Source organism: Dreissena polymorpha, chromosome 8, assembly GCF_020536995.1.
Source record: "Dreissena polymorpha isolate Duluth1 chromosome 8, UMN_Dpol_1.0, whole genome shotgun sequence".
Lineage (NCBI taxonomy): Eukaryota > Metazoa > Mollusca > Bivalvia > Myida > Dreissenidae > Dreissena > Dreissena polymorpha.
Window position 1 is genome coordinate 48,194,248 of NC_068362.1, and position 25,968 is coordinate 48,220,215.

The 25,968-nt window shown below is 34.8% G+C and overlaps 2 protein-coding genes across 5 annotated transcripts; both read left to right on the forward strand.

Annotated features, from left to right (window-relative positions):
* The first annotated feature begins 12,259 nt into the window (after positions 1-12,259).
* LOC127842569 (E3 ubiquitin-protein ligase RNF181-like) lies at positions 12,260-15,261 on the forward strand. 3 transcript variants are annotated; one of them, XM_052372134.1, is made up of 4 exons: positions 12,260-12,391; positions 12,971-13,956; positions 14,109-14,323; positions 14,667-15,261. In XM_052372134.1, exons 2-4 carry the CDS (start codon positions 13,167-13,169, stop codon positions 14,718-14,720), a joined length of 1,059 nt encoding a protein of 352 aa, XP_052228094.1. In that variant the 5' UTR covers positions 12,260-12,391; positions 12,971-13,166; the 3' UTR covers positions 14,721-15,261. The 3 variants fall into 3 exon arrangements, with proteins under 3 accessions (XP_052228094.1, XP_052228093.1, XP_052228095.1); XM_052372133.1 differs by lacking the exon at positions 12,260-12,391 and adding an exon at positions 12,475-12,749; XM_052372135.1 differs by lacking the exon at positions 12,260-12,391 and adding an exon at positions 12,475-12,749 and having other exon boundaries at positions 13,345-13,956.
* A 3,658-nt stretch (positions 15,262-18,919) lies between these two features.
* Positions 18,920-24,934, forward strand: LOC127842311 (uncharacterized). Of its 2 annotated transcripts, XM_052371743.1 has the most exons (5): positions 18,920-19,057; positions 19,996-20,058; positions 22,295-23,501; positions 23,819-24,033; positions 24,515-24,934. In XM_052371743.1, exons 3-5 carry the CDS (start codon positions 22,550-22,552, stop codon positions 24,572-24,574), a joined length of 1,227 nt encoding a protein of 408 aa, XP_052227703.1. In that variant the 5' UTR covers positions 18,920-19,057; positions 19,996-20,058; positions 22,295-22,549; the 3' UTR covers positions 24,575-24,934. The 2 variants fall into 2 exon arrangements, with proteins under 2 accessions (XP_052227703.1, XP_052227702.1); XM_052371742.1 differs by lacking the exon at positions 19,996-20,058 and having other exon boundaries at positions 18,928-19,057.
* The last annotated feature ends 1,034 nt before the right edge of the window (positions 24,935-25,968 follow it).

A 25,968-nucleotide genomic window follows, 5' to 3' on the forward strand; every position in this document is an offset into this window, starting at 1 on the left:
AATGCAATAAAGTCGTTGTATCACTGTACCAGATCAATGTAGATGAATCTCAAACCACCATGTGTTTTGAGTGACATATTGCAAATGTGTGTTTGTTTAGAGATAATGCAATTACCATGTGCGTTTGAGGTGTTATATTTAATATGCGTGCGTGTGAAGTAATACATCGGCCATAATTGTGGTAGGTTATACATTTCCATTGTTGATGTGAGGTTATACTTTAACCAATGTTTGTGTGATCATAGTTCGAACATCTGGTTGTGAGGTGATTCACTGCCCGTGCGTGTGAGAGGTGATATATTGTAACAATGACTCAAATGGAAGCAAACATGTAAAGTTACTTGCGAAATATTCCTGGGAGAAAATATGGAACAGGTTGAAAACGTATGATGCACTCATTTTTTAACGTGTATCTGACCGATTCAGCTATACATAAATCGTTTATGAGTAAACAGTATTTGTGAAGTCTAATATGTGTGGACATTCATTTGCAGTAAATAAGGCGTCATGGAAACCATTAACTCAATGACATTGAATCAATAACGAGACCGTATCATCATGATTGGTATATACACACTTGTTTTGTTTAGTTGCTCATTTTTGGGAAACCAATACATGTACTTGCTATTTGTGACAAATGCACTCGTATAAACAAAAACGGTTTTTGCGTTAGACCAAAAGAGATACATGTATTACAGTATGCAATACAATTTTGAATGAAAAAAATGGTATTATTCAGCAATGCTTTAAACCAGTATTCGAATTATTGCAGTTTAAGCAGGCGCAACCTTTTCGGCTAAATAAAGACAACACGCAATGTATCATACGCAGAATTAGATCTCTTAATCACATTATACCGAATCAGTGGCCTATCTGGAGCTTCAATGTTCTAATTTTCTTGCAAGAAACTAACAGCATTGTTAGGGGCATTTTTGTTGATAACTCGTACAATAGAATTATGCTTTCGGACGAGACACAGGCTATATATGCTTTAGGAAGAGCCGTGTGCACTAGATTAGGATATAATTCACAGTCTGTACGGTTTGGGACGAGCCACATGCTCTATGCTTTAGGACGAGGCAAAAAGCTCTATGTTTTATGATTAACCGCATGCATAACGCTTAAGTATGAGCCACATGCGCTATTTCAGCGTTGACGTCATGAGAGACTGATTCCATTTGAGATATGAGAAAAAGTAAATAAACAAACTCACGTTACAAATAATTGATGGACTATTCGGAAGGGCAGAAGTGAACATTTCTTCATGTTAGTGATAGGTTATTAGTTTACCATGCTGCTTTTTGACGCATGTGAATAAGCTATCATAATAAATCTTCACGTTCGCTGTTGACTTCTCGTTGACCGGAGATGTTGTGTTTGATAATATGTTTCAAGCCTTCATTCTATGATGACAGCTAGGTTGTCACACAAAATACAGTACACTATCTTTGATATGTTTATAGTTATGTTATTTGTATTCCGTTTTCTGTTTCACCGTGAATCTCATAGTTCAGTTATTTATTTCAACAACGTTTCCTAATTCCAACGAATACCGTTCCAGAAATCATCGGTAATGAAGGCCATATTATGTACGAAACTTATTAAGAGGAAGGGATATCAATATCCTGAAGTACAAAATAAATCAAGTTTTCAAAGACGTCACCTCTGGAGACTAATTTTTTTTTAAGTCATCTGATTTGATGTCAATGTTCTCGGAGCTTCTGTGCGATGTAATTGAAAACTACATACAAAATCCAATCACGGTCTTGCGGAGGGAAATTGATTTAATTAAATTGATGCACGATTGAAACGAAAAATGAAACTTGTTCATTTCAGATAATTAAATCATGTCAAAGCTTAGATATAAATATTCTCAGGATTAAATGTTCGCAATTCTAATGAACTTAACCGTTTCAAGCGAAAGCGATGCAAACAACGAACTTTACGAATGGTAGTCAAACAAAACCAAGGCGACGAGCGGCGGAGGCAATGTTTCTTTATAATGGCAAAGATTGTATGATTTTTTGGATTTATAAATAACGCACATCTACACAACTGAATTATCGTCTATAGATTTAAACGTAAACGATTATTTATTTAAATCAACTTATATTTCTAAATTAGAACACCACTGTTTTATTCGTATGAATTTTAACGTTTCTACATTTTTTCTCAACGCAAATTTAAATCGTTAATATGATATAAACATGTTATAACAAGATCTATCATGGCGTTGTTTGTTTTATTTTCTTCATATAATACTTATTTAGGAATATACGAATCCGCATCCATTCTAAACAATGAACACTGAATTTTCACGTGATGTGAACGCAAAAAAAGGTTAAAAGATCAAACTAGTAACTATTCCATATGATTGTTATGATTTGTTAACAGATCATATATACGTTAATCCAGATCGATTGAATTGAATACAAGCATTCCGCAGTAAAATAAAGTTTAAGCTTACATTCTGAAGAACGTTTCACACCATAAACAGTAACAATTAAAACTTACGTACCCTCATAACATACAGAAAATGAGAAAAACAAATGTACAAACCCAGGCATACGGTAATAAGCAGTGTTGTGTAATAATGCATTTTCACAATTAAATTGTACTTTAATTAAAATAATTTTATAAATCTCGTGATAGTCACTACAGGACGTTAAGCAGTTAAAAGTATATTTCATGTAACGTTCGGCTGTGTGTTTCATACTAATTTTCCGGCTTAAATTTCCCACATTTTGAACAGCTAGCTAAGAATATTAAATATCTTATAAAAAGCTCTTTATTTCCAACGAAAACGGCTCTTTTACAGGAAAAATAAAGACAACCTGTCGGAACAGAAGTTAACCGGGCCGCTGCCAAGGTAGCCGTATAGACAATATTATCCTGTCACATGCCTTTAAATCAGCCCGATAACCAGGTAACCTAATATCCCAAAAGATATTAGGCTAGATGACCACGTGACCACGAATATCCGTCAGTCGCTCTGTTTTACTGTTAAATGACGTCATCCGGTGACGGACTACTTTTTCTATGAATAAAATACCAAATACATGTAAAGAACTGATTGTTTAAACATGTATATATTGTTTTGATTTGTTTTTTATTGACCGAGTTTATAAATAAAACATTCAACAAAGCAAAACATTGTGTTAAATAGTACTATGTGTAACCTACCGTTTATCAAGCGCTTAAGCACTATGATCGCTGTAACCACTCTAAACGTTGTCTTCTGTACATGTACATAGCCAGTTGACATTGGATTTAACAGTATTTAATTAACCCCTTAAAATGGAAGAACATTTAGGCATTTTTGAAGTGGAGTGGGAAGAACTTAGTGTATTTTTTGATGATGAATCTGGTCTTTTTGATGAAATTCAACCTACATGTATCAACAGAGAAAATGAGCAAAACAAACAAGTCACAGAACAATTAACAAAACAATCTAACAGTAACAATGAAAACTTAATGGATATTCATACACCCTCAGTAGCTACAGATGTAAAGAAAAATCCAAAATTCCATTGCATGTCGATTGAAGACGTTAAACAGTTCATTGAAATTTCAGAAAACATTAAATACTCTGAAGAAAACAATTTTAGATGTAGCAAAGTTTGAGCGGTTTCTCGCAGGCAAAATAAAATCAAGACCCCTTACAGAAATTGAGCCTGATCTGTTGAATGCATATTTTGCTAACTTCATTCTTTCTGTCAGAAAAGCTGATGGGCAGGAAAACGAGCCATCAAGCATAAAAAACATGATTTCTAGCATTGACAGGAAATTAAAAAGACAAAAATACCCACACAGAATATTCTCTGAAAAATCCAACGCCTTTCAGTTGACCCGAGATGCTTTAACTACAAAGCAAAAATCCCTCAAACGCTTAGGAAAATGAAACAAACCCCACAAATCAAATCCAATAATTGACCAAGAAACTGAAATGCTCTACCAGAAAGGTATCCTGGGACAATCTTCAGCGAACGCAGTTCTAAACAGTGTTTGGATAAACAACTGCATTATGTTTGGCCTCAGAGGAACAAATGAAAACTACGACTTAAGGTAGCTTAATAAATTAATTAACAACTCGTTAAACCGCCTTATATCTATAAAAAGCATTTTTATGAACACAAATAGATCTAACTATGCACAAAATGCTCTTGCTGAAATTCGAACACAGAATTCCTCATAGTTCAGTAGCTGCCAAACCTGCGGCGTTTTTCCAATTAAACTACAAGAGCCTCTTTAGTGCTAGCCAAATATTCACGGCTTTTTTTTGCCATAAAATTATAATATTTTTCCCGTACAAGAATGCATCACCTTGATAGATAATATTGCTTTTTAAAATAAGAGACAGCTAGTTGTATCCCAGGAGATTGAAATTCTATCCATAAAGCAAATCTAATGGCTAAATAATAATAAAAATAGACCCCTATATAGTTGATAGACTTATAAGGGTCTATTTGTTATTATTTAGCCATAAGATTAGATTTATGGATAGAATTTTAAACTTCTGTGGTTGAATAAATGCAGCTATGTCTCAAAAATAGTGTTGCTTTTTCCACTATTTTTTACAGCAAGAACATTTTTGTCCGTGATGAATGTGGACCAGGAAATAATCTAGCAGATTCCATTTCCATTGTTAATGACACCGTTATGAACACCCACACTGAATTCCTTGTTTTCTGGGCAGTGTTAAACATCCAAAACTTCAACGTGATCATGAAGTAAACCACGTTTGTGCATACACACATGTGACACAATCGTAACTTTTACGTTTCACTCAGTTTCAGTTTCATCCGTTGATGAGTGTTTGCCTTAAAATATTTACTCGACTCCAAAATCACATAACTATAATATTCACAGTTCATATGTTCTCCGTTTCTTACATATTGTATTAATTTTCCCGTTAGTGTCATATCAAATTTACTAATCAATTTTTTAACAACACACTGGACATAGCAAACGAGCTGATTGTTAATGCAGCATCGCTAAAAATAAACACGTTGTGTGTAGTGTAATTTTTGTCCGCTTTGTTGGTTATTTGATTTTAAAAAAAATAAACGCTATTATTCATGTCTTGTTCAATGTGTTCACGTTAAAAAGAAATAACGTGTTATATGGCTTGATTAAATAAAATTGTACTGGAACTATTTTTACTGCGCATGCCTTTTCATGTTGTAATAAAACATATAGCGTGACGTATGGAAATCTACACAAGGTCACACAAGTATGGGCTTTATGTACGAATGTTGTAAATGTGACAGGATAAATAGAATAATAGGTTGGTGACGTGGATGGAGAATGGTTATCTGGCTCGTCGGAGGATCTTATCGGGTGAGCCGAAAATTCCTCCGACTTGCCAGATAACCATTCTCCATCCACGTCACCAACCTATTATTCTCTATATATATTGAGGATATTTGTTGGATTTACTGGAATATCGATTTTAATTCAAGAGTGATCATAGAAAATGATATTTTCACGAGTGACGCAGTTATTACATGTATGTTCAAGGGAAGCTTATCCGTATGTATTAACAAACATTCAATGCAGAGTAATCGCCGTTGGTAACATTGGGGTGTCATAATGGGAATACCAAATAGATCTTAAAATAGTTCTGGTCAAACAATGTAAATTATCGATAATTTGCACTGTTATTTTTCACTGTTTCAAACAGTGAAATATCAGTTTTAATTCACTAATAATTCTTTATAAACCATCGCAAAGCATATAATAAACGCTTCGATAAATACTGACATCAGCCAAAATCAACATGATAACGCATGAGTGTTTTAAGGATATTCTACCTTAACTTACTATGATAAGTGTATGTTTGATTAACACATATACATCACAGAGGTAAAACAAAACAACAACACTGAGTTTGTGACATTCAACATATACTGCATTTAAGGACATACGATTAGTTCTTCTTGAATGCTCTGAGCTTTTATGAGTACATACGTACAGCTCATAGTTCTTCTTGTTAAAACCAAATTCAATGTAAAAAAATAATGTCTCACATATGTCCATAAAATCGAGTTAAATCAACCTAATACATTGTTACAACCACAATACCTGTTGCAATCGACATCAATTTGCGTGTATTTTGTTGAGAATTGCTCAAAAAATAAACTTGATAACAAATCGTATATGGCGGAAGTTGTGAATTGTCGATTTGAGCAAAGCAAAAGAAAAGGTTACACTGCACAAATTGTTTCACTGAAGTATCTGACGATGTATTGTGGTAGCAGTTGAAATTGTATTGCGCATAACAGTGTAGTTTGAATTTTGACACATTCTTATTACTGTATTCTCGCTGCGATCGGATAAGTGGCAGAGTCCGTGCTTTTAGATACGGCATTGTATAAACAGTTATTGCGCTGTATGCTAATTGAACTGAAAATCCGGAAAAAATCTGGAAGTAGTGTCGGGTGTTCTTACATGCTTAGCAAGTCTACCGCCCTGTTATGTACTCTGTGGTGCATTGACAAAGGGATTAACACGTGCGAATGTCTTTGATAAGGCAATAGACCATTTCAGAGCTGATGAGGGTACTGATTATCGAGGGGTAGATAAAGCTATTACTGAAAGGGCTTGCCTAGAGATAAGGCTGTAGTATGGAATACTTAATAAATATTTAATTTTTTCATGCTATACAATTTAGTACTTAATTAATTAACGGAATTAAATAAATATTAGCATAAACGTATCGTATAGATGTATGTCTACTTATGTACATATTGTAAAGCTTGATACTGTGTGTGATAATGAAATAAATATTAAAATAACAGTGTATAGATGTATGTCTCCTAGTGTACATATTGTAAAGCTTTGATAATGTGCGTAAATATTGAAATACATATTAAAATAAAAGCATATTGAACCCGTCCCTTGCCGTTGTCTATCCGTATGGTCGTTCGTTAGTGGGAGACAGTTGACTGAGAGAGACGTTTAAGAGTGTTGAGTGCTTAAGGCTGTCTGTATTAAAGACTTTGTTGACTAAAAAGATGGGTGAAAGTGTGTTATGCGTTAGGGAAGGTTGCGTTTTAAAGAATTGTTCTGTATGTGAGTGTGATCTTTGTCAGTGTTCGAGTTGCTGTGCAAAATGCGGATGGGTTGGTGTTTTGGAGAGATTTTTTATTTGATTATTGTCACTGATTAAAATGTTATGATAAACAAACAAGAATAACAAGTGAATAATATATATACTGGCATGTCCCAAGGAATTTGGTCAGGCACTGCGGCAGGCGGTTGGTGTCAAATTCTTTATATACTTTCTTAATGTTATAAATCAAAATCCACACTACTTTGGAGCTACCAAATCAAAACATTTCTTTTAATATTTATGTATTTGTCCTCAGTTCATTTCATTCAAGTCATATATTATAATATTAAATAACAACCAAAATAAACAGAAAGCAAAACAAATATTGAAAAACATTCTGTGACCCATGGAAAATCTTGCTTCCAACTACTGGTCGTTTATTAGATTGTATTCTGTCATGCACAAAGACTAAAGAAAAATGTGTTGCAGGTTTATAGCGAATTTTGTAAATATGAAAGAAACTATATATCTATTGGATCTGAATATATTAAATATTGGTACTGTTAAGCTATAGTCTCCGTTAAGAAAATAATGTGAACACATTTTAAAGTCTCTATAACGCTCAAAATCAACGAACATTTCGTTAAGTATTTCGTAAAATAAAGTTAACACCTTAACAATCAGTGTTCCTTATAGCAATATCCAAAATTTCAACGCTAGATGTGATATGATTACATAGATTTTTGTAAAAACAAAATGCTCGTGTTTATATTTGTGGCCACAATTAATTCCCGCGAATATATCTATTCATACGACACACGAACACCATTTTAGTGTCTGTGTGTCGTATGAATAGATATGCAAAACAATAATGAAAACGAGCATTTTGTATCTACAAACATCTATTTTACCAGTCCACATATGGCGTTCAAATTTTGGCAATTGCCATAAAGAACACTGATTTTTAATTGGTTAAGTTTATTTTACGAACAATTGTATGAAATGCTCTATGATTTTGAGTAGTAATGTTACTGTAAATGGTCGAGAGCAATCAAATAAGACGTTTGATTCAAATTAATTGTATTTATAACTTAAATTACGCACAACCGCAACACACATCAGTTACGGTTTGTTTTTGAAGCAAGTTCTTTATACTTTTTATTTTCTGCAATAGTCGTAAAAAATTAAAATATTTAAAAGATCGCTGTGGCGTAGTGGATATGGTGTCCGCCTAGAGATCGGGAAGTCACGGGTTAAAACCCCATTGTGAGCGTTCCTGGGTTGGACTCCAGTCCCTATCCGCCAATGGAAAGTGGTGGCACATTACTGGGCCCGTCTTTCCACTACCAATTCCTCTAGATTAAACAAGCGCATAGCACTCTGGGCTAGCACCAAATCAGAAAGATGTAAAAATTGGTTTTTCTTTGTGCGAAAGCATCTATCTCATTGCAATCTTAGACATCATTATGATGTTTTTAGACCAATATCCAAAGGTGTTCTTGTTAAGGACATTGAACAGTTTATGTTAAATGAATATAAAGTAGATCGGCTACAGAGAATTAACTCTAGATCAGGTGGAGGTGGAAATAAGTTTAGAAGCTACTGTACATTTAAGCAGAACTTTGATGTTGAGAAATATTGCAAGTTAATAATCCCTATGAATCATAGATCGGCCCTGTGTAAATTTAGATGTGGTGTTGCTCCGATTCGCCTCGAGACAGGCAGGTATGAAGGACTGCCGGCTGACAGACGCTTCTGTCCATTTTTTAGAGATAATACAATTGAAAATGAATGTCATGTATTATAAGAATGTAGCATGTATAATGATATAAGATATAATCTTGTGGAAAAAGCTGTTGTTTCTACTCCAAATTTTATGAACATGACGAATAGCGATAAGCTGAAATCCCTTTTTATCAATGAAGGATTAACAAGAATTTTAGCCAAAACCTGCTTTTTAATTTTACAAAGAGGACAGTTCTACATTTGTAAATAAGTAGTAGTGTTGCTTATTTTATGTAAATAGCAGCGATAGTATATATATTATCTTTGTTATATAATGTACTTGTATAGTAAGAAATTCTAGTCATAAGTTGATGGTATATTGAGCGTCTTTATGTATAAAATCTATTATATAGGATTAAAGATAATAAATTCTCTTTAACGCTCAATTATAGTTTTTTGGGTTTTAATGTAATTAGTGGTTTATTACATAAAATTTCTTATTATTTTACTATCTTAATTAGCTGTTTTATTAAAATACAGAAAGCCACTGTTAACCAGTTCACTTAGGTAGTCGCTCTTTTACATCATTTTTCACTATGCGCATTATTACCCAGTTTTACAAACACCAGTGTTTTATCAACTTCAATATTTTATTACAGGTGTTTAACATAAGGTTAACAGGGGCAATATGGTTTTTATGATGTATGTCTATGAAACATGTATTTGTAAAAAAAAAGCAATAGTTTAAGTGTAATATTACACACTTAAATGTCTTTTACAAATCTATAAGATTAGCCATGCATGTTTGTAAATTGTGTTATTTAATGTATTATTATTAGCTCATCTATTTTTTGAAAAAAAATATGAGCTATTGTCATCACCTTGGCGTCGGCGTCGGCGTTGGCGTTGGCGTCCGGTTAAGTTTTGCGTTTAGGTCCACTTTTCTCAGAAAGTATCAATGCTATTGCATTCAAACTTGGTACACTTACTAACTATCATGAGGGGACTGGGCAGGCAAAGTTAGATAACTCTGGTGTGCATTTTGATAGAATTATGTGCCCTTTTTATACTTAGAAAATTGAAAATTTTGGTTAAGTTTTGCGTTTAGGTCCACTTTTCTCAGTGAGTATCAATGCTATTGCATTCAAACTTGTTACACTTACTTACTATCATGAGGGGACTGGGCAGGCAAAGTTAGATAACTCTGGCATGCATTTTGACAGAATTATGTGCCCTTTTTATACTTAGAAAATTGAAAATTTTGGTTAAGTTTTGTGTTTAGGTCCATTTTATTCCTTAAGCATCAAAGCTATTGCTTTCATACTTGCAACACTTACTAACTTTCATAAGGGGTCTGTGCAGGCAAAGTAATGTAACTCTGACTGGCATTTTGACAGAATTATGTGCCCTTTTTATACTTAGAAAATTGAAAATTTGATTAAGTTTTGTGTTTAGGTCCACTTTATTCCTACAGTATCAAAGCTATTGCTTTCATACTTGCAACACTTATTAACTATCATAAGGGGACCGTGCAGGCAAAGTTATGTAACTCTGACTGTCATTTGGACGGAATTATGGGCCCTTTATACTTAGAAAATTGAAAATTTGGTTAAGATTTATGTTTTGGTCCACTTTACCCCTAAAGTATCATAGATATTGCTTTCATACTTGGAACACTCAAAAACTATCATTAGGGTACAGTAAAAGGACAAGTTGCATAACTCTGGTTGTCATTGTTACGGAATTATGGCCCTTTTTTGACTTAGTAACTTTTAATATATGGTTAAATTTTGTGTTTCGATCCACTTTACTTCTTAAGTATCAAGGCTATTGCTTTCAAACTTCAAATACTTTCATGCTATCATGAGGTTACTGTACCTGGCAAGTTGAATTTTACCTTGACCTTTGAATGACCTTGACTCTCAAGGTCAAATTATTAAATTTTGCTAAAATTGCCATAACTTCTTTATTTATGATTAGATTTGATTGATACTTTGACGAAACTACTCTTACCTGACATACCACAATAGACTCCACCCAAACCGTCCCCCGTGCCCTCCCCCCCCCCCTCCCCCCCTCCCCCCCCACCTCCCCCCTCACCCCCTATTTTTTTTTTAAGATCATCTCACAAATGATCACCACACCCTCACACTATACCCCCACCCCACCCCACCCCACCCCCCCCACTCCACCCCCACCCAATTTTTTTTTTATTTTTTTTTTTTTTTTTTTTTTAAGATCATCTCACAAATTACCACCACACCCTCACACTATACCCCACCCCCCCCCCAATTTTTTTTAAACGGTTATGTTTGAAATACCGTCCAACCATCGCACCCAAAAAATCCCCCCCATCGCCCTCCCCCCCCCCCCCCCAACCCCCCCACCGATTTTTTTTTCGCTTTTTTGGAAGATAATGTAATAAATGTCCACAACCCCACACTATACACCCCTCTTCACTCCACCCCTCCCTCCTTTGTGATTGAAAATGAGAGTCCCTTCACCTTTAAAAAGAAAATAGATGAGCGGTCTGCACCCGCAAGGCGGTGCTCTTGTATTGTACATGTCATGGACTAGACAATAAACCTTGAAACTCTCTCTGAAACTCTCTTTCCTTCGATCTCCCCCAAAAGACACCAAGTACTGGTTCTAGTCCCAGGAAACGGACTCGAGAGCGTTTATATAAGCCTACGGCTTTCGATGCAATCGAGCTACAATAAATAGGTTTAAACTAATTAAAATAGAACAAACAAACAATTTGAGCATATCTTTAATTGCTCTTACTCCACATGTACCGGTAATAATAGATCATTATCGGCCATTATTAGGGGACAAATACCATAATTGATCCCCATGAACGACCCGTAAATCGTTCATACATGTTATCTAAGCCCCTTAAGCACACACCGCTGTTAAGAGCGTGCATGTTTTGATTGAACATTGGCCGAATGCAGACAGCAAGCGCTTGTGAGAATTTCAAGTGCACGCATTTTAGCCCGCTGGGCAAAATCGCCTGGGGAAAGCATAATTCTTATAATCCATGCATTACACTTTTGTTATTTTCTATTTTGTATATGGCTAAAAGCAAATGTATGCTTTAGAGCTAATACATGTTACTGCTGTAGATGTTGTATAATAATTCCCTAACGGCAGATCTGACCGCTATTCATATACAATTAACATAAGTATTAATTAAAATTTGAACAAATTATATATACAATTTCTGTCCATTTAAAACAAATATTTAAGATTTGAAAATAACCTTTCTTAAAAACATAAATTGTATGTTCGGAGAAAAGCATAGGTAAACCGTTTATTGGTGCATGTTGTTGTAAACACACCGCGTACGTTCCTTTAATTTTTCTTTTGGTTAATAAAAACTGTTCCATATGCAAACAAGTTGACATTTACATTTACGGTTGACGTGTTTGAAACTTTGAATAAAATCTTTCTTCTGTGAGCACACCATATCATGAAGATCTAAGTTATCTTAATTTGCTCATTATAGATATATTGACTATCTATTTGTGTTAATTCATGCCAGAAAATAGTTAATTTTGCTAATTTTACCAATAAATGAGCGCCCGGATTTCAGGCGGTGATTTTGCTATGGTAAATCGCGAAACCAGTTGCAACTCCCAGGACCCAGAGGGTCAATAGCTGGGAGTTAGATTATTGCAACTAGACATACGATATGTGTTCGTATTGTTGCTAAAAATAGACATTTGGAAACCCAGTAGAAATTTAAACTCAAAAAAAGTTATAATTCAATAAAAAAGCGCTATTTTGATTTGGCAATTTTTAACATTGTCTTAAGAAAAATATATGTACGAGTGCCAAACAATATCAAGAATGAGTTAGACGTCGTTAACAATATTTGATAAGTACATTGTAGAAGGTTTTGTGATACTTACACTTTCGTTTTCGATTTCATGAAACTTCGTTTACATCTGTGAATACCATCCTAAAGGTATGTCCACTTATTTTAAAGAAACATTTTGGTTAATATGTTTTTCTTCAGGGCTTTAGTTTATTGATCGTCATGTGTGGCATAATACTATCAGATAGTGACATGAATGTCTCTCCTGATACTGTTTCTAAAGTATCATTACTCACACCTTGGGTGTTCATGTATGTTTCTACATTTTGTATGATAAAGATTCGCTTGACCTGTATTATCATTTATTGCAGCGTGAAAGCACATGCTTATTGGCGACAATGCAACATACTTGTCCAGTATAGAATATTTACTCAATGTGTTGTCAAAGACAATGAACATAAGTTTTAGAATTGTCAAAAGAGTGAAATTATGCTATAATGAACGATAGTGTTAGGGGCCCTACATCAAATACTATACCATGCAATACAATTAACTATATCAAAAGAAATGCCATCGTATTGTGGAAATGGTAAACAATACAATATTATTTACAATAATGATTTAGATAGTGACTCTGATCACACTGATAGTTCGATACCAGAGCACGAACATGATCTCTCTGTGATAGGTGGTGTATCTAGTAATGAACAAAATGCATTTACATGTGACGCTTTGACAACTCAAGGAACGCACAGCAATGAACGAAATGTTTCTCCACATATTCCCACATCGACTGAAGACATATCTAGAAGTGAACAACGAAATCGTTCATCATTTGGTACAACTTCAACTGAAGTAAGCAAAGAACGAAATCCCGTTTCTTTTCAATCCAGTACAAGCGATAGTACAAGGGACACAAGAAACTCAATAAAGACCCATTCATTAAAAGATACAACCAGCAATTACGGAAACATACAAACTTTAGACTCGGTAAATGGCGATTCTTTTGTTTACGACAGTGATACAATAAGTCGAGACCTTTCAATCTTCGATAATAATTCATTATTTTCTCCGCAAAGTATGCGTGTAGTTGTCCAAGTCGGAAGAGGCAGTGTCGGAAATATCACTACCGGTGGCATGCAGTTCCCATATGGGAACGGACTTGGAATCAACAGCATGCCTTTTTTGCCGAGCTTCCTCCTTCGAGGTGGCAGCATGGGTTCAGGTGATCCATATGATCCAGTTGAAGGACTGTCTAGATTGCAGCAGCACGGTTCTGATACACTGTCTAGACTTCTGGAAATGAATAGCAACTTAGAAGGGTTGTTGGGAATGCGCCAAAACAATAATTTTGACGGTAACTTTATTCAAAGTTTATCATTTGTATACTTTTTATTTTCTTCCTGTTTGCTTTAAACAGATTTTAAAACAAATTTAGATATATAAAATGAAAAATCGCTTAAGATTGAATTGATTTGTTATTTTGTTGTTGTTATACTTTTTTACCAGCTAGGGATTTTCTCGAAATGCTATCTGATCAAGAACCCGACGCAAGTAGTCACATAAATCTTGAACGGTTGCCAACAAAGAAATATGTGAAAAGAAATGCCGTGGAAGATGAACGGTGTGACATATGCTCAGAGACGTACAATGCTGGCGATGAACAGAGGACCCTTACGTGTTTCCATGACTACCATGTAACGTGCATTGACATGTGGCTACAGGTGGGAGTTGGTGGTTTTTACATTAATGTTTATTTCATTCGAAGAAAATAGGGTATAATAACATTTCACCATTAACTTTGTTCATTTGTTTTACGAAATTTTATATATTGTGTACTGTCCGTGCGTTTTGTAAGACGTTTAAGGAAACTAAAAACGGTGTAACGTAAACATACAATTTAATATATTCTATCAACGTTTCTTTGCATATTAAATATCAAAAGTATTGACGAAATCGTTAAATACATTCATATCTTAACATTATAAATCTGTGCGTAAAGCAACAAACTATTCAATGTTTCAATCGTTCAACATATGTTTGTTAAATGTATGTTTTCTTTTTTAGAAAAATAATACATGCCCGGTTTGTAGAATGGAAGTACATACAGAAGGCGATTAGCTGCAAACACAATTCAAACGAATGGAATCGACAAGTTTGCTACTTTCAAATCAAGGATTGCGTCGACCAATAATTCGCTAATTTATTACAGCGTAACATTCTTCTCTACTATTACATAATATATTCAATGCACTTGAAATCCGTGTACGCAAAACCATTGACAAATATGACATGTGAAGCAATACTCGTGTCTGCAATGTGGCTAGGGACTTAAGAGTATTTATTTGAATTATTATATAGCAGTATTCGGTATATTTGGCCACTGTTACAGTTAACGAACATCCATACAAGATACTCCAGAAGTAACAAATTTGTTCAACTGGAAAATCCAAAATCATGAATTCCATATAAAGGTTCGAAAATTGTGAAGTACATTATTTCCATAATTCAAGCAGAATAAAGAACTTTGACATAAATTCTCACACGCGAATGATTCTGTCCTGATAATGTCAAAGGACTTGCGTTATTTGTGGACATAAACATCACATACGAAGTATTGGAGTTTTGATATACATGCGGTTGAAATACAATAACATAACTAGCCATTGTGTTGATTATCTTTCCTTTAGCATTGGTATAGGGATTTGTTTTCAAAAACAGTAATATTTTAGTACGTCTTCACTATGACAATACAGCTGAAGGTGTTTGTTTGCTTTTTGTTAATATCGTTATTGCCTGAAATTAAATATTCGAATACACCGCGGCTGTTGCACGTCACGAACACTTTGAAACAAGGAAAGTAGGGGTGATGAGCGTAAAGTACATGTTGTATTACGCTAATGGTCACTTTCGTATTTATAATGTAACGTAGACCTGACGTACAAACTTATGTTGCTAAGTATTGAAAATAATATATATTTAAACGGCATTTCGACGATTGTTGCGGTATTTTACTTCACAACTAAATATTCTTTAAATGTATTAAATGGTTGCTTTACACACGGTCCTTGTTTTTATAAACCCGCGTTAACAAGTACTTTATACAATTAAAATTGTATAAATAGTCAAATCTTAATCAATATGATATGCCTGAAATACCGCTGCACGCATTCGCACAATCGAAAACTGGACTTAAGGCTATTAAACTTTAAATTCAAGAAGCCTATTTACGAAGAGGCGAGTCACTGGTGGCGTGAGTTGGAAACAAATACTTGTTTTTAACGATTAAATCAAGATAGCATAGTAACTAGATAAATATCTGTTTAAAACGAAGTAACACGCATGTGTAAGCATGTTTATTTTAAGTGGAAACTACCGTCGCTATGCCCCTTTAACGCAGTTCATATGGACTTCCAAGCTCAAATAAACCTTAGTTTCAGCAGTTTCTCAGCCAACGCACGGTGTTCAACATAAACAAAATCAAAAGAATGTGGATTATGTTTCTTTTATAAATAGCAAATGACATTGATTTGCAAGTATATAAATTGTATAAAAGACGTCAGATTCTATACATGCTTGTGATATAAAAGCTTGAGTACACCTCATACTTATGATTTGCAAGTATATAAATTGTATAAAAGACGTCAGATTCTATACATGCTTGTGATATAAAAGCTTGAGTACACATCATACTTAAAAAAAAGAAAGATAATCTCGATACACATGTGTGTTCGATGTGGGTTTCAAAGTGTATGCACTTTCTCTTTTAATTAGTTCCTTGTTGTCGGCAGTAAGAGGCGATCAACTTGATTACAATTCTGAAGCAAGTGATATGTTGTAGTGCTGCTATGAGGCGAGCCTGTTCATGCTTTAAGGACTGACAAAGCATCTGTTTTGAAGAATGGCAGGCTTGATCTTCTTTGCTGCTGATGGTGTGCGCAGCATATATCAAAACTTCCACATCTGCTGTCTTTTTTTCTGCAAAAAAGGCCTTTTGACATGGCCTTTGCCTGCCAATGTCCATGTAGGTACTGCACTTACGCTGCAGCATGCGTGACAACCTCTTTTGCGGAAAAATTTGTGTGAGCCCTTACTCATGCTTCTTGTGTGTACCTTTCTTTAAGCTATCTATTGTTTAAAGATCAACCTATTTAAATTTGTCAAGACGATTAGTGTACGTTTCTATATATCATATGCTCTTGTCTAAAAATGTATCACATAATTATAGCCAATGTTAATAAACAGAAAACAGTTTATTTTGTCTGTTCGACAAATATATCAATCATCTCATCTCTTTAAATACCTCATTAGTTATCGAATATCAAGGGTGATAAAAGGATATTGTAAGGATGAACGATACTCAGATAGATAGCGTTATTGTAGTTGCTTGATGATTGTTTGGGTCGTAGTGACACAGTCAAGAATGTATCAGATATCATCGAATACAGCGTATGAGTGGGCTTGATAAATTATGTGTCGACAACTTCTGAACGATTTGTACAAGTTTTTTTATGAAGTTTCGGAACAAAGTCAGCATTCAAACACTTTAAATTATAAAGTAGAAGAGAATATGGTGGCAGAAATAAAACATCGCGAAATATACGACCCGTGTTTTCTTCTTGACTGCATAAGTGTAATTTTTATTAATACGTGCTGCGTTGCTTTAGATGTTTTTTTTATTTTGGGAAGTTAAAAGCCTCCTGTACATTTGTACACATGCACGAGTACGTCTATCTTCATTAACATCCAAAAATGTCGAAAGCCATTATATTCACAACAGTACCATGCTTAATACTCACGACAGAGCGAAACATTTGAGTCAACGTTTCATCTATACTGTATCTCGAAATTCAAGAAATTCGTTTATGTTTAATGCTACTCGCTATGGTTTGACCATGTATAAGATTGTGCATGCTATTATTATTTAACGATTATCAAATGCCTACACGTCACTGCATATACGCTATGATCCTTAGACAAAAGACTTTGCTCTCTTATAGGGTTATGAAATTACTGAGGGTGTATATCCCATACACCGTCAGTTACTAACGGTGTTACGATTATATCTCAACCGACTACTCGATTACTCGAGTAGTATTGAAATTACTCGGGGTGTATGGAAAATACACCAAGGGCACGTGACCGCTCTAAGCCTATCGGATTAGGTCATTTTTGAAGGCAGGTGAGATATCATTGTCTATACACTATAAAGCAATACAATTAACAACGTCTACCTTTTATGTTTATACCTGTTTGTACGAAAGAAATCGAATTGTAAGGATCTTTGCTAGATTTTAGAATCATTTGAGCCGTGCTCTGTGAAAATGAGATTTAATGTGCGTAAAGTGTCGTGCCAAACTAGCCTGTGTAGTCCGCAAACGACACTTTCCGCTTTTATGAAATATTTCGTTTAAAGAAAGTCTCTTCTTGACAAAAATAAAGCTAAGGCGGAAAGTGTCGTCCCTGATAAGCCTGTGCGGACTGCACAGGCTAGTCTGGGACTACTCTTTACACACATGCATTAAACCCCTTTTTCACAGAGCGCGGATCGATTGTTGTTTTACGAACTCTCAGTTCATATAATTATGTTAATTATTGCTAACAAAAACTTGCGAAAAGTCTGATCTACGAACAATAAATTAAAAGGTCAAGGATTTTAATTTCAAAGAGATAAAACAACAAGCCATATCACAGACACGAAACACAAATGGTAACTGCGAATTGATAAAACCATCGTTTGTTTCGTGCTCAATTGTTTAATACAGCATGCACGTACAGCACTTCTTGAAATTGTGTTCTTTGGTTTACACATACCATGTATATGGTGCAAACACATGCACGTGTTAGTATAAACCTATGTATTTTAGCTCGATTGCATCGAAAGCCTCAGGTTTATTGAAACGCTCTCGAGTCCGTTTCCTGTGCCTAGAACCAGTACATGCACATGCTCATACAGCGTAGAACGAATAACAAATCGGTTCACTAGTATAATAATGACTTGTTTGTTAGCGTTTCAGATAAAACTATATTACTATGTAAATTTCAACCTGTAAAATCCATTTGCGGTTCTATAATAACTGACCCGGTATTGAGAATACTTTGGTAACGTACATCGAAATAAAATCATAGAAAGTCATGCTTACATAAAACGACAAAACGTTTACAAAGATAATACTCTATAGAGATCTAATTATATAGATTTTAACAACGCTTAAGCGCTAAACTGCTTTGTTTGACACTGTTTATTAACATGGGTCTTCGTCATTATCGGTCTATTCTTAGTATTAACCGAACGGAAGTTGCATATTTATCCTAAAAATAGCAAATCTGGAAAACCGCTATATATCATCCTGGCCATTATCAAACTGACGATACGTTTTTGCACATATCTTTCTTGTACTATGGGAAGTCCTTTTTCTAAATGCAAGAGAGGGAAAAGTGGACGTTTAACACAAAATGTAAGTAAACTATTAACATTATCTACGTCTGTTTCGCCTAAATGTACAAAATCATTCTTCATATATCGACTACTTTCGATTTCAATTGTCACTACTTAAAATGATATAGTTTCCCTGTTTGTCGTGGTATGATTCGAGTAAAAGTGTCACATTCCATACAAACTTTTGACCGTCCATTTGATACATAAACACATGTTTTACAAATAAAAGTCTTCTATTATATATTCACTTATCTTAAGACTTTCTAAGCACAGGCAGCAGTATCATAAATTTGCCCCCCCCCCCCCTCGGAACCCTACCCCCCCCCCCCCGAGCTTACCCCAGGGGTTCCAGATTGTTAAATGTACACCTATTGTGTATGGTTTGACTTTTCAACAACGAATATTGACAAACATTTATAGTTTGAAAAAAATAACCCTCGTATAGGTATTATATAATACATATACGAGGGTTATTTTTTCAAACTATGAATTTTTGTCAATATTCGTTGTTGAAAAGTCAAACCATACACAATAGGTGTACATTTAACAATCTGGAACCCCTGGTGTAAGCTCGGGGGGGGGGGGGTAGGGTCCCGGGGGGGGGGCAAATTTATGATACTGCCTGTGTTTTTAAGTAAACATAGTGATACATACTCCGGATTCTTTTGAATTGTACTTATAACAATGCCCTAATGTCAAAGTATTAAATGTTTGTCTTAATACTTCCTGGTGTCGCTACATAATCCTCGTAATGTATACATGTGCATAAAAATGTGTTGTATACTAATTGTAAGATGAACTGTTTTCTCCCTTCATTACAGTTATTGCCCTTTAATTTTAAAATATCTGAATATGTATTTCAATAAGTAAGTTTGACAAAACTATTCACTTGTAGATGTTGTAATATAATATTGAGATATATGTCTATTGTAGAAAAATTGTATTTACTTCTTGTAGTGTGACGTGTTTGTAATTAAGAGACAACCTCATTGGTGCAACTCTGAATAAGGATAAAGTCCGGTATGTCTATTACACGTTCATAAAACATTAAGGTCAAAATATAATAGATAACAGTTAATTTCTTAATTTTTAATTAGAGTTGATCCATTAACGCCTCGTTAGGTGAAAGATTAAGGCACCAGAACCATGACATATTTTTTTTAATGTATGAAGACAATTTATGGTTTAAGGTTCAAGATAGTATCAGACAATAAAACGAATTAAAACTTGAATTTAATTGCAAACATATTGGCTGGTGTATATCAGAAAACTCCCTCTCCTGCACAAGACATGTGCCAGGGAGTACCAGAATATACGGGGTTTAAAACACGGGTTGGACCGAATGTAAACACATCGTTAAGAACTTTATTTTTGCAAATAAATAACGTTATTGGAATACTTGCACAAATCTAAAGTTCATACAAAACAGTTGTTCTTGTAGTTTGTGCCGATATTTTAAGAATATATCCTTGAATACGTCTGAAATCGTTGACAAAATTTCACGTTGCGTGAAGCATTACCGTGTAAAATGAATGCAGTAGATACCCGAATGTTTTAACAAGAACACAGCCTTATACAGAGGGGGTTATCACGTGATTATCAAGATGGCGACGTCCATGCCGAGGCCGGTATTTTTCGCCGTTTTATACCCTTTTATAACTTGTATTATTTTTAAAATCCGCCCACTTTCGTGCCATAATAACAAGAAAGTTACTGACGTTTATTTCATAGTAATATTTGCTCTATATCTCGACTTTACTCGGTGCGAACTTTCTTAGCGGGATGACCTAATTAGGGCTCCACTAACAATTTGCGGGGAGTAAAGTCGAGATACAAAGCGAATTTAAATACGAAATAAACGCTAATCACGTTTTTACTGATATGGCTGGAAAGTGAGCGTCCTTAAACAATTAAACAAGAGTAATAAAGGGTTTAAAACGGCGAAAAAAATATCTGTCTCGGCGTGGACGTCGCCATCTTGACTATCACGTGATTACCCCCTCTTTTATACAAAAAAAATAAAGTAATTTTGATGTATTTCACATTGCCATAAGCAGCATAAAAATCTGTCCTTTATGCACTAGTTGAAATTCGGAAGAAAAAAATGTAAAGAAGTTATTTTAAATAAAGCACCACTTACCGTCGTGTATACATCCATTAAATTTAAAAGGTGTAACCCCACAAAGTCACGTGATCATTCACCCTTGCACTGCGATGTGAAATCCTTATACTTGTGTGCAGAGTTGTTCATACTACACCTGGACGTAATATTCGTTCTATAACAAACACTAGTAAACGTATTGTAATCGGCGTAATCTTCCTCGTCATAAATTGTCCTATGGTTAACCATAATTTATTGATAGTACAATATAAAGATTGTTAATTTTGTTTAACGTTATTCTGTCATATTCAGAAGTTGGTATAAGATTGTAATAATACAATTTTGAAATAGGAATAGTATACACTCCCTTTAAACGTTTACTGGCCTCTCTTAAACGTCATTGTACGACACACTTATATATACTATGTACAATCCTCTAAGAAGGCGAAAAATATCTACCGAAAATTCAACAAATGGCCTCTGGATAAATACTTAAATATTCGTGCCAATAATTGATTATAATAATGAATGTGTTTTCCAAATTGAGTGTGGAGCCTTAGTGTTAACTAACTGAATGAAAGCATTATGTTTGGTTTACATTTGGCCCTTTCGACACAGCGATTGTATTCCTTCTTTATAAATACCCAGGGCACCTTTTCAATTGAGGAAAAATTATAAAATCACCAAAGCTAGAAAAAGTGTAAAACAATTTTCAACAGCATTATCTGCTATTGAACAATTTAAATGAGCACTGAAAGAGAACATTTCAGTAAAAGACATTAAAATGAACATTTAGACGGCTTTGTTCAATTAAGAACCAAGCAATAAAAAAAATTATCATCCCCATTTCACGAAGGAAATTTTCCCAATTGAAGGACTTTTCGCGCTTATGTTTCCCAATTAGCACGGTACTGGTTCCTTTTTACCATTGGGCAAAACAATCGCTGCGACATGTACTACGGCATTGAATCTTTTTTGATTTCCGGGACTTGTTCGTGCATGAGTTGTTTTTTCAATTATACACTAACACTATTTAATGAAGAAATATGTCATTTATTTGTTTAAATGTCTAATGCAAAAATCACACATTCATTATAGCGTCATGTATTCCTGTATCTGTATGTCTTCTTTGATATGTACGAATTTGCTTTTTAGTTCACATCCGATCCAACATACAACCGAAGTGGAACGCCAACAGATACGTCTGTGTGTACAGCCACTAGTCAAAACGCAAGAAACGTTCCATTCATTTCATCTGACGAGTCGATACACGCACGACATTTAAACAACTCGCGTATACGAATAACACAGCGTGAAAATATATTGAACAATACCAGCATATTTTCTAGTCCACAAGAGCGTGAACGAAGGAATCGAAGAATAAACATACGTAGTCTGTACTCTTTCACAATGGACCCATCAGAGCACACAGAAACAACCGACACGATAGTAAATTCGTCCCGCCAAGAGAGCGTTCATTTTGAAAATGAAACCATACCTTCAGCGCTAGTTCAACCTGACAGTTCTATTCGTCGATCAATGCAAAGTATAAATCAATTATCGCCAACACCTGAAAGATTTATGTCTTCATCTTTGAACGCAGTTGATGCTGATACATCTATCATCAATAATCAAAATTCAGAAGGATCACTACCAAGTACTAACAGCCAATTATCAGAACGTGTTTCTCGCCTAAGAAACTGGAACGCATCTAATTTATTGACCATTGACGAATCATCATTGCAGCGGAGACAATCGAATATCGGAGACAATAGCGTTGATGAATCCCTAATAGAAGACATACAGCCGAATGCACGTCAAGAAGACCAAATTGATAGAAGACATTTTTTGTTTACCATTGGTGGCGATACGGATAGTTCTAATGGCTCTTTAACACTCCCTGATGATTCTTTTTCTGTTCAATATCTGCAACAATCAACGCAACAGTCTATCCCGCGTAGTCAAAACTTCCCGGGAATAATGTCAAATGCTAATAACGGTGTGACCAACAACACACGCGATTCTATAACTACAGAGTCAACACAACGGGAAACTAATGCTGAAACAGATAGCGACTGGCTACAACGCTTAATGCGACCTCTTCGACATGACCTCGGATTTGTTGGCACAACTCCTCCTCCAAACAATGCACAATATAATGCTGGAAATGATGCTGACATTAACGGAAGTGACAGCGAGTTGGACATACCGATCCTGCGTTCAATGGTGCGCGAGTACCTCAGAGAACACCCCGAGGAAGATACGGGACCACCCACTCTGGAATCACTGATGAGTCACGAGCCTTTAGACGTACTCAGACGCCGCAGGCACATTTTACTGGAGCCGTTTGGAATTGATCTGAGTAAATAATACTAATACACGTCTAATGATAACACTATTTGCGCAATGACCAGGCATTTAATGAACAAGTTTTATGAAATCCGTCTGAAACTTAAAAACAATCTTTTTATCGTAATTTAAGACAACCCGTATTTCATAAGTCACCTTTTATACCATCCTTCAATTTATGTGTTCGCTAAACAAAGGAAGACTTTGTTTGACTGTTTTTGTTTAAGTGTTTACTATCCTATGTATTATAGATATAAAGGAAGTTATGTACACACATTTTTTTGTAACATTTGACCTTCCTAAAATGTATCCTAATATCTAATTCAACAGGAGCAGGGGAACATTTATTCAATTTTTTCGACCACGGGTTCTCTGGTCGCCAGGTCAATTCGGAAAAGTTGCCAACGAAAGTCTTCAGCACTGAAACGGTCTCCACGCAACTTATGTGTCACATTTGTCTAGAACACTACAATACAGGGGATGAGCTTAAAACTCTGCCTTGTTTCCATGACTTCCACCCGGTCTGTATTGACAAGTGGTTAGAGGTAAGGGAATAAAGTATTATGTTAATATATAAATTACGTTATATTATTACTGGAAAGGGTGAGAGACGATCACGAGACGTTTCGTGAGAGTTCGCGCTTCTTGGAATACAATGTGGTGCTTCTCCACCGAAAGGGAAAAATGTATATCGTTTAAACTTCATAAAAATCATTGCATAAGTTTTCAATGTTAATATTAAAAGAATACCCCTTACAATTGGGTTCTTTCTGAAATTAACGATCAATATAGCAAACTCACATTTGCATACAATTTGTGGATACTTCACACAATAATTAATATGTGTTTGGTGGTTTCTAAAAATAGTTCAATAAACCTTAGAAAAAAGCGAACAGCGGTTGAAGAGCTTTTTTGTCAAGTGTAAAATGTACATGCTTTTGTCCTTCCATCGATCAGTGACTACAGCCATACTTAAATGATTTACAATTTAAAAACATGTGATATATCAATACCTTTCCATTACAGACGTATCCGACCTGCCCGGTATGCAGAACGACTGTTTGCACAGACGAAGATGGGCAGTGAACTATAGTAAACTTTGTCTTGTCGTTTGTTGAGCTGGAATTAAACATGTACGAACTTGATTTCTACACTGAACAATTTATTTTTTTTTTGTATGTGTTATGCCTTGATAAACTTGACAAATATAACGATATGAACATATTACTGGAAAAAGTAATTTTAATTAACATAGAGAATAGTATGTAAGTACGATAGTGTACTTGAATTTATTCGACGAGTTGGAGTAAGGTTTACATGGCGAGGCTTGCCGATTCTACATATCCTACAATATTTTTATATATAATTTGTTCCGGATGCAATCAAAACAGTAGTAATTAATTGCTTAAGACAATAGCAAAAACAAATTAAATTAACTAAATCTAAGCTTGCGTAGTAATATTAAAATTGTTTGTGATCGTTCCCCTTTAATACGCCACTCCAATGAAGTCCTTAGGAAATTTACGCAAAAGCAGAGTTACAAGACAAAATATCGCTTTATGCCTCCATTCAAATTTAATAAGCATTCCAAATGTTACACAATTAAGTTGAACTTACATTCTAGTTTCACCACTGCAAAACAACAAAAATAAAAGTTGCTGCCATTTTGAACTTACTCGTCAAGCATGATTTATCCCCGCCGATATTGTTAATTTTAGTCTATATACAGCTGTTCTTTTTACACCTTAGCTCAATCCTCCGCTGCGTCCAGGATTTTTTTATTAGAAAAATTAACATGCAATTCGTGTATTAATTCAAATTTAGGAACACATAAACGAGGGATGAAACGCAAACAAAGGTAGTCCCATAGCAAACTAGGCTACGCTGGAGACCCTAGCTCAATCCCCCGTGAAGTCCGGGATATTGTTTTCTTTAGGGTGACAACTTTAAAAGAAACGCTGCATTTGATTGATAACTAACGGTTTTTAGTTACATACGAAACATTGATTAAAAACGTAAACATGCATTTCGTGTATTAATCCAAATTTAAGAACAAAAACAAATTCACGAGGGATGAAACGCAAACAAAAGTAGTCCCATAGCAGGTGTTGAATAAAGCAACCTGTTGAATAAACCTTATCCTTTTTCGATGGGTCGTTATTTGTTATAAAAAATAATTTAGCTGTAGGTTAAATTGCATACTGTTTTAGCAAATTGTAAATTATTTTGTATAATTCGTTTTCACCATTTTTGTCAGAGTTACTATGTACATTATGTTTCAGATGAACGCATTTGTGTCGCTTTTAGATGAGATACTTTACTTATGTTAAATAATGCATATGTACGCCGTAGTATATCAGATAATACATGTAAATACCCTTTGAATATATCCGCCTATATTGTATCTGTACATCTTTATAAGTTTGTGTAACTATTTACATACTTATTGTGTTTTTTTATAATTGCATATGACAAAACGT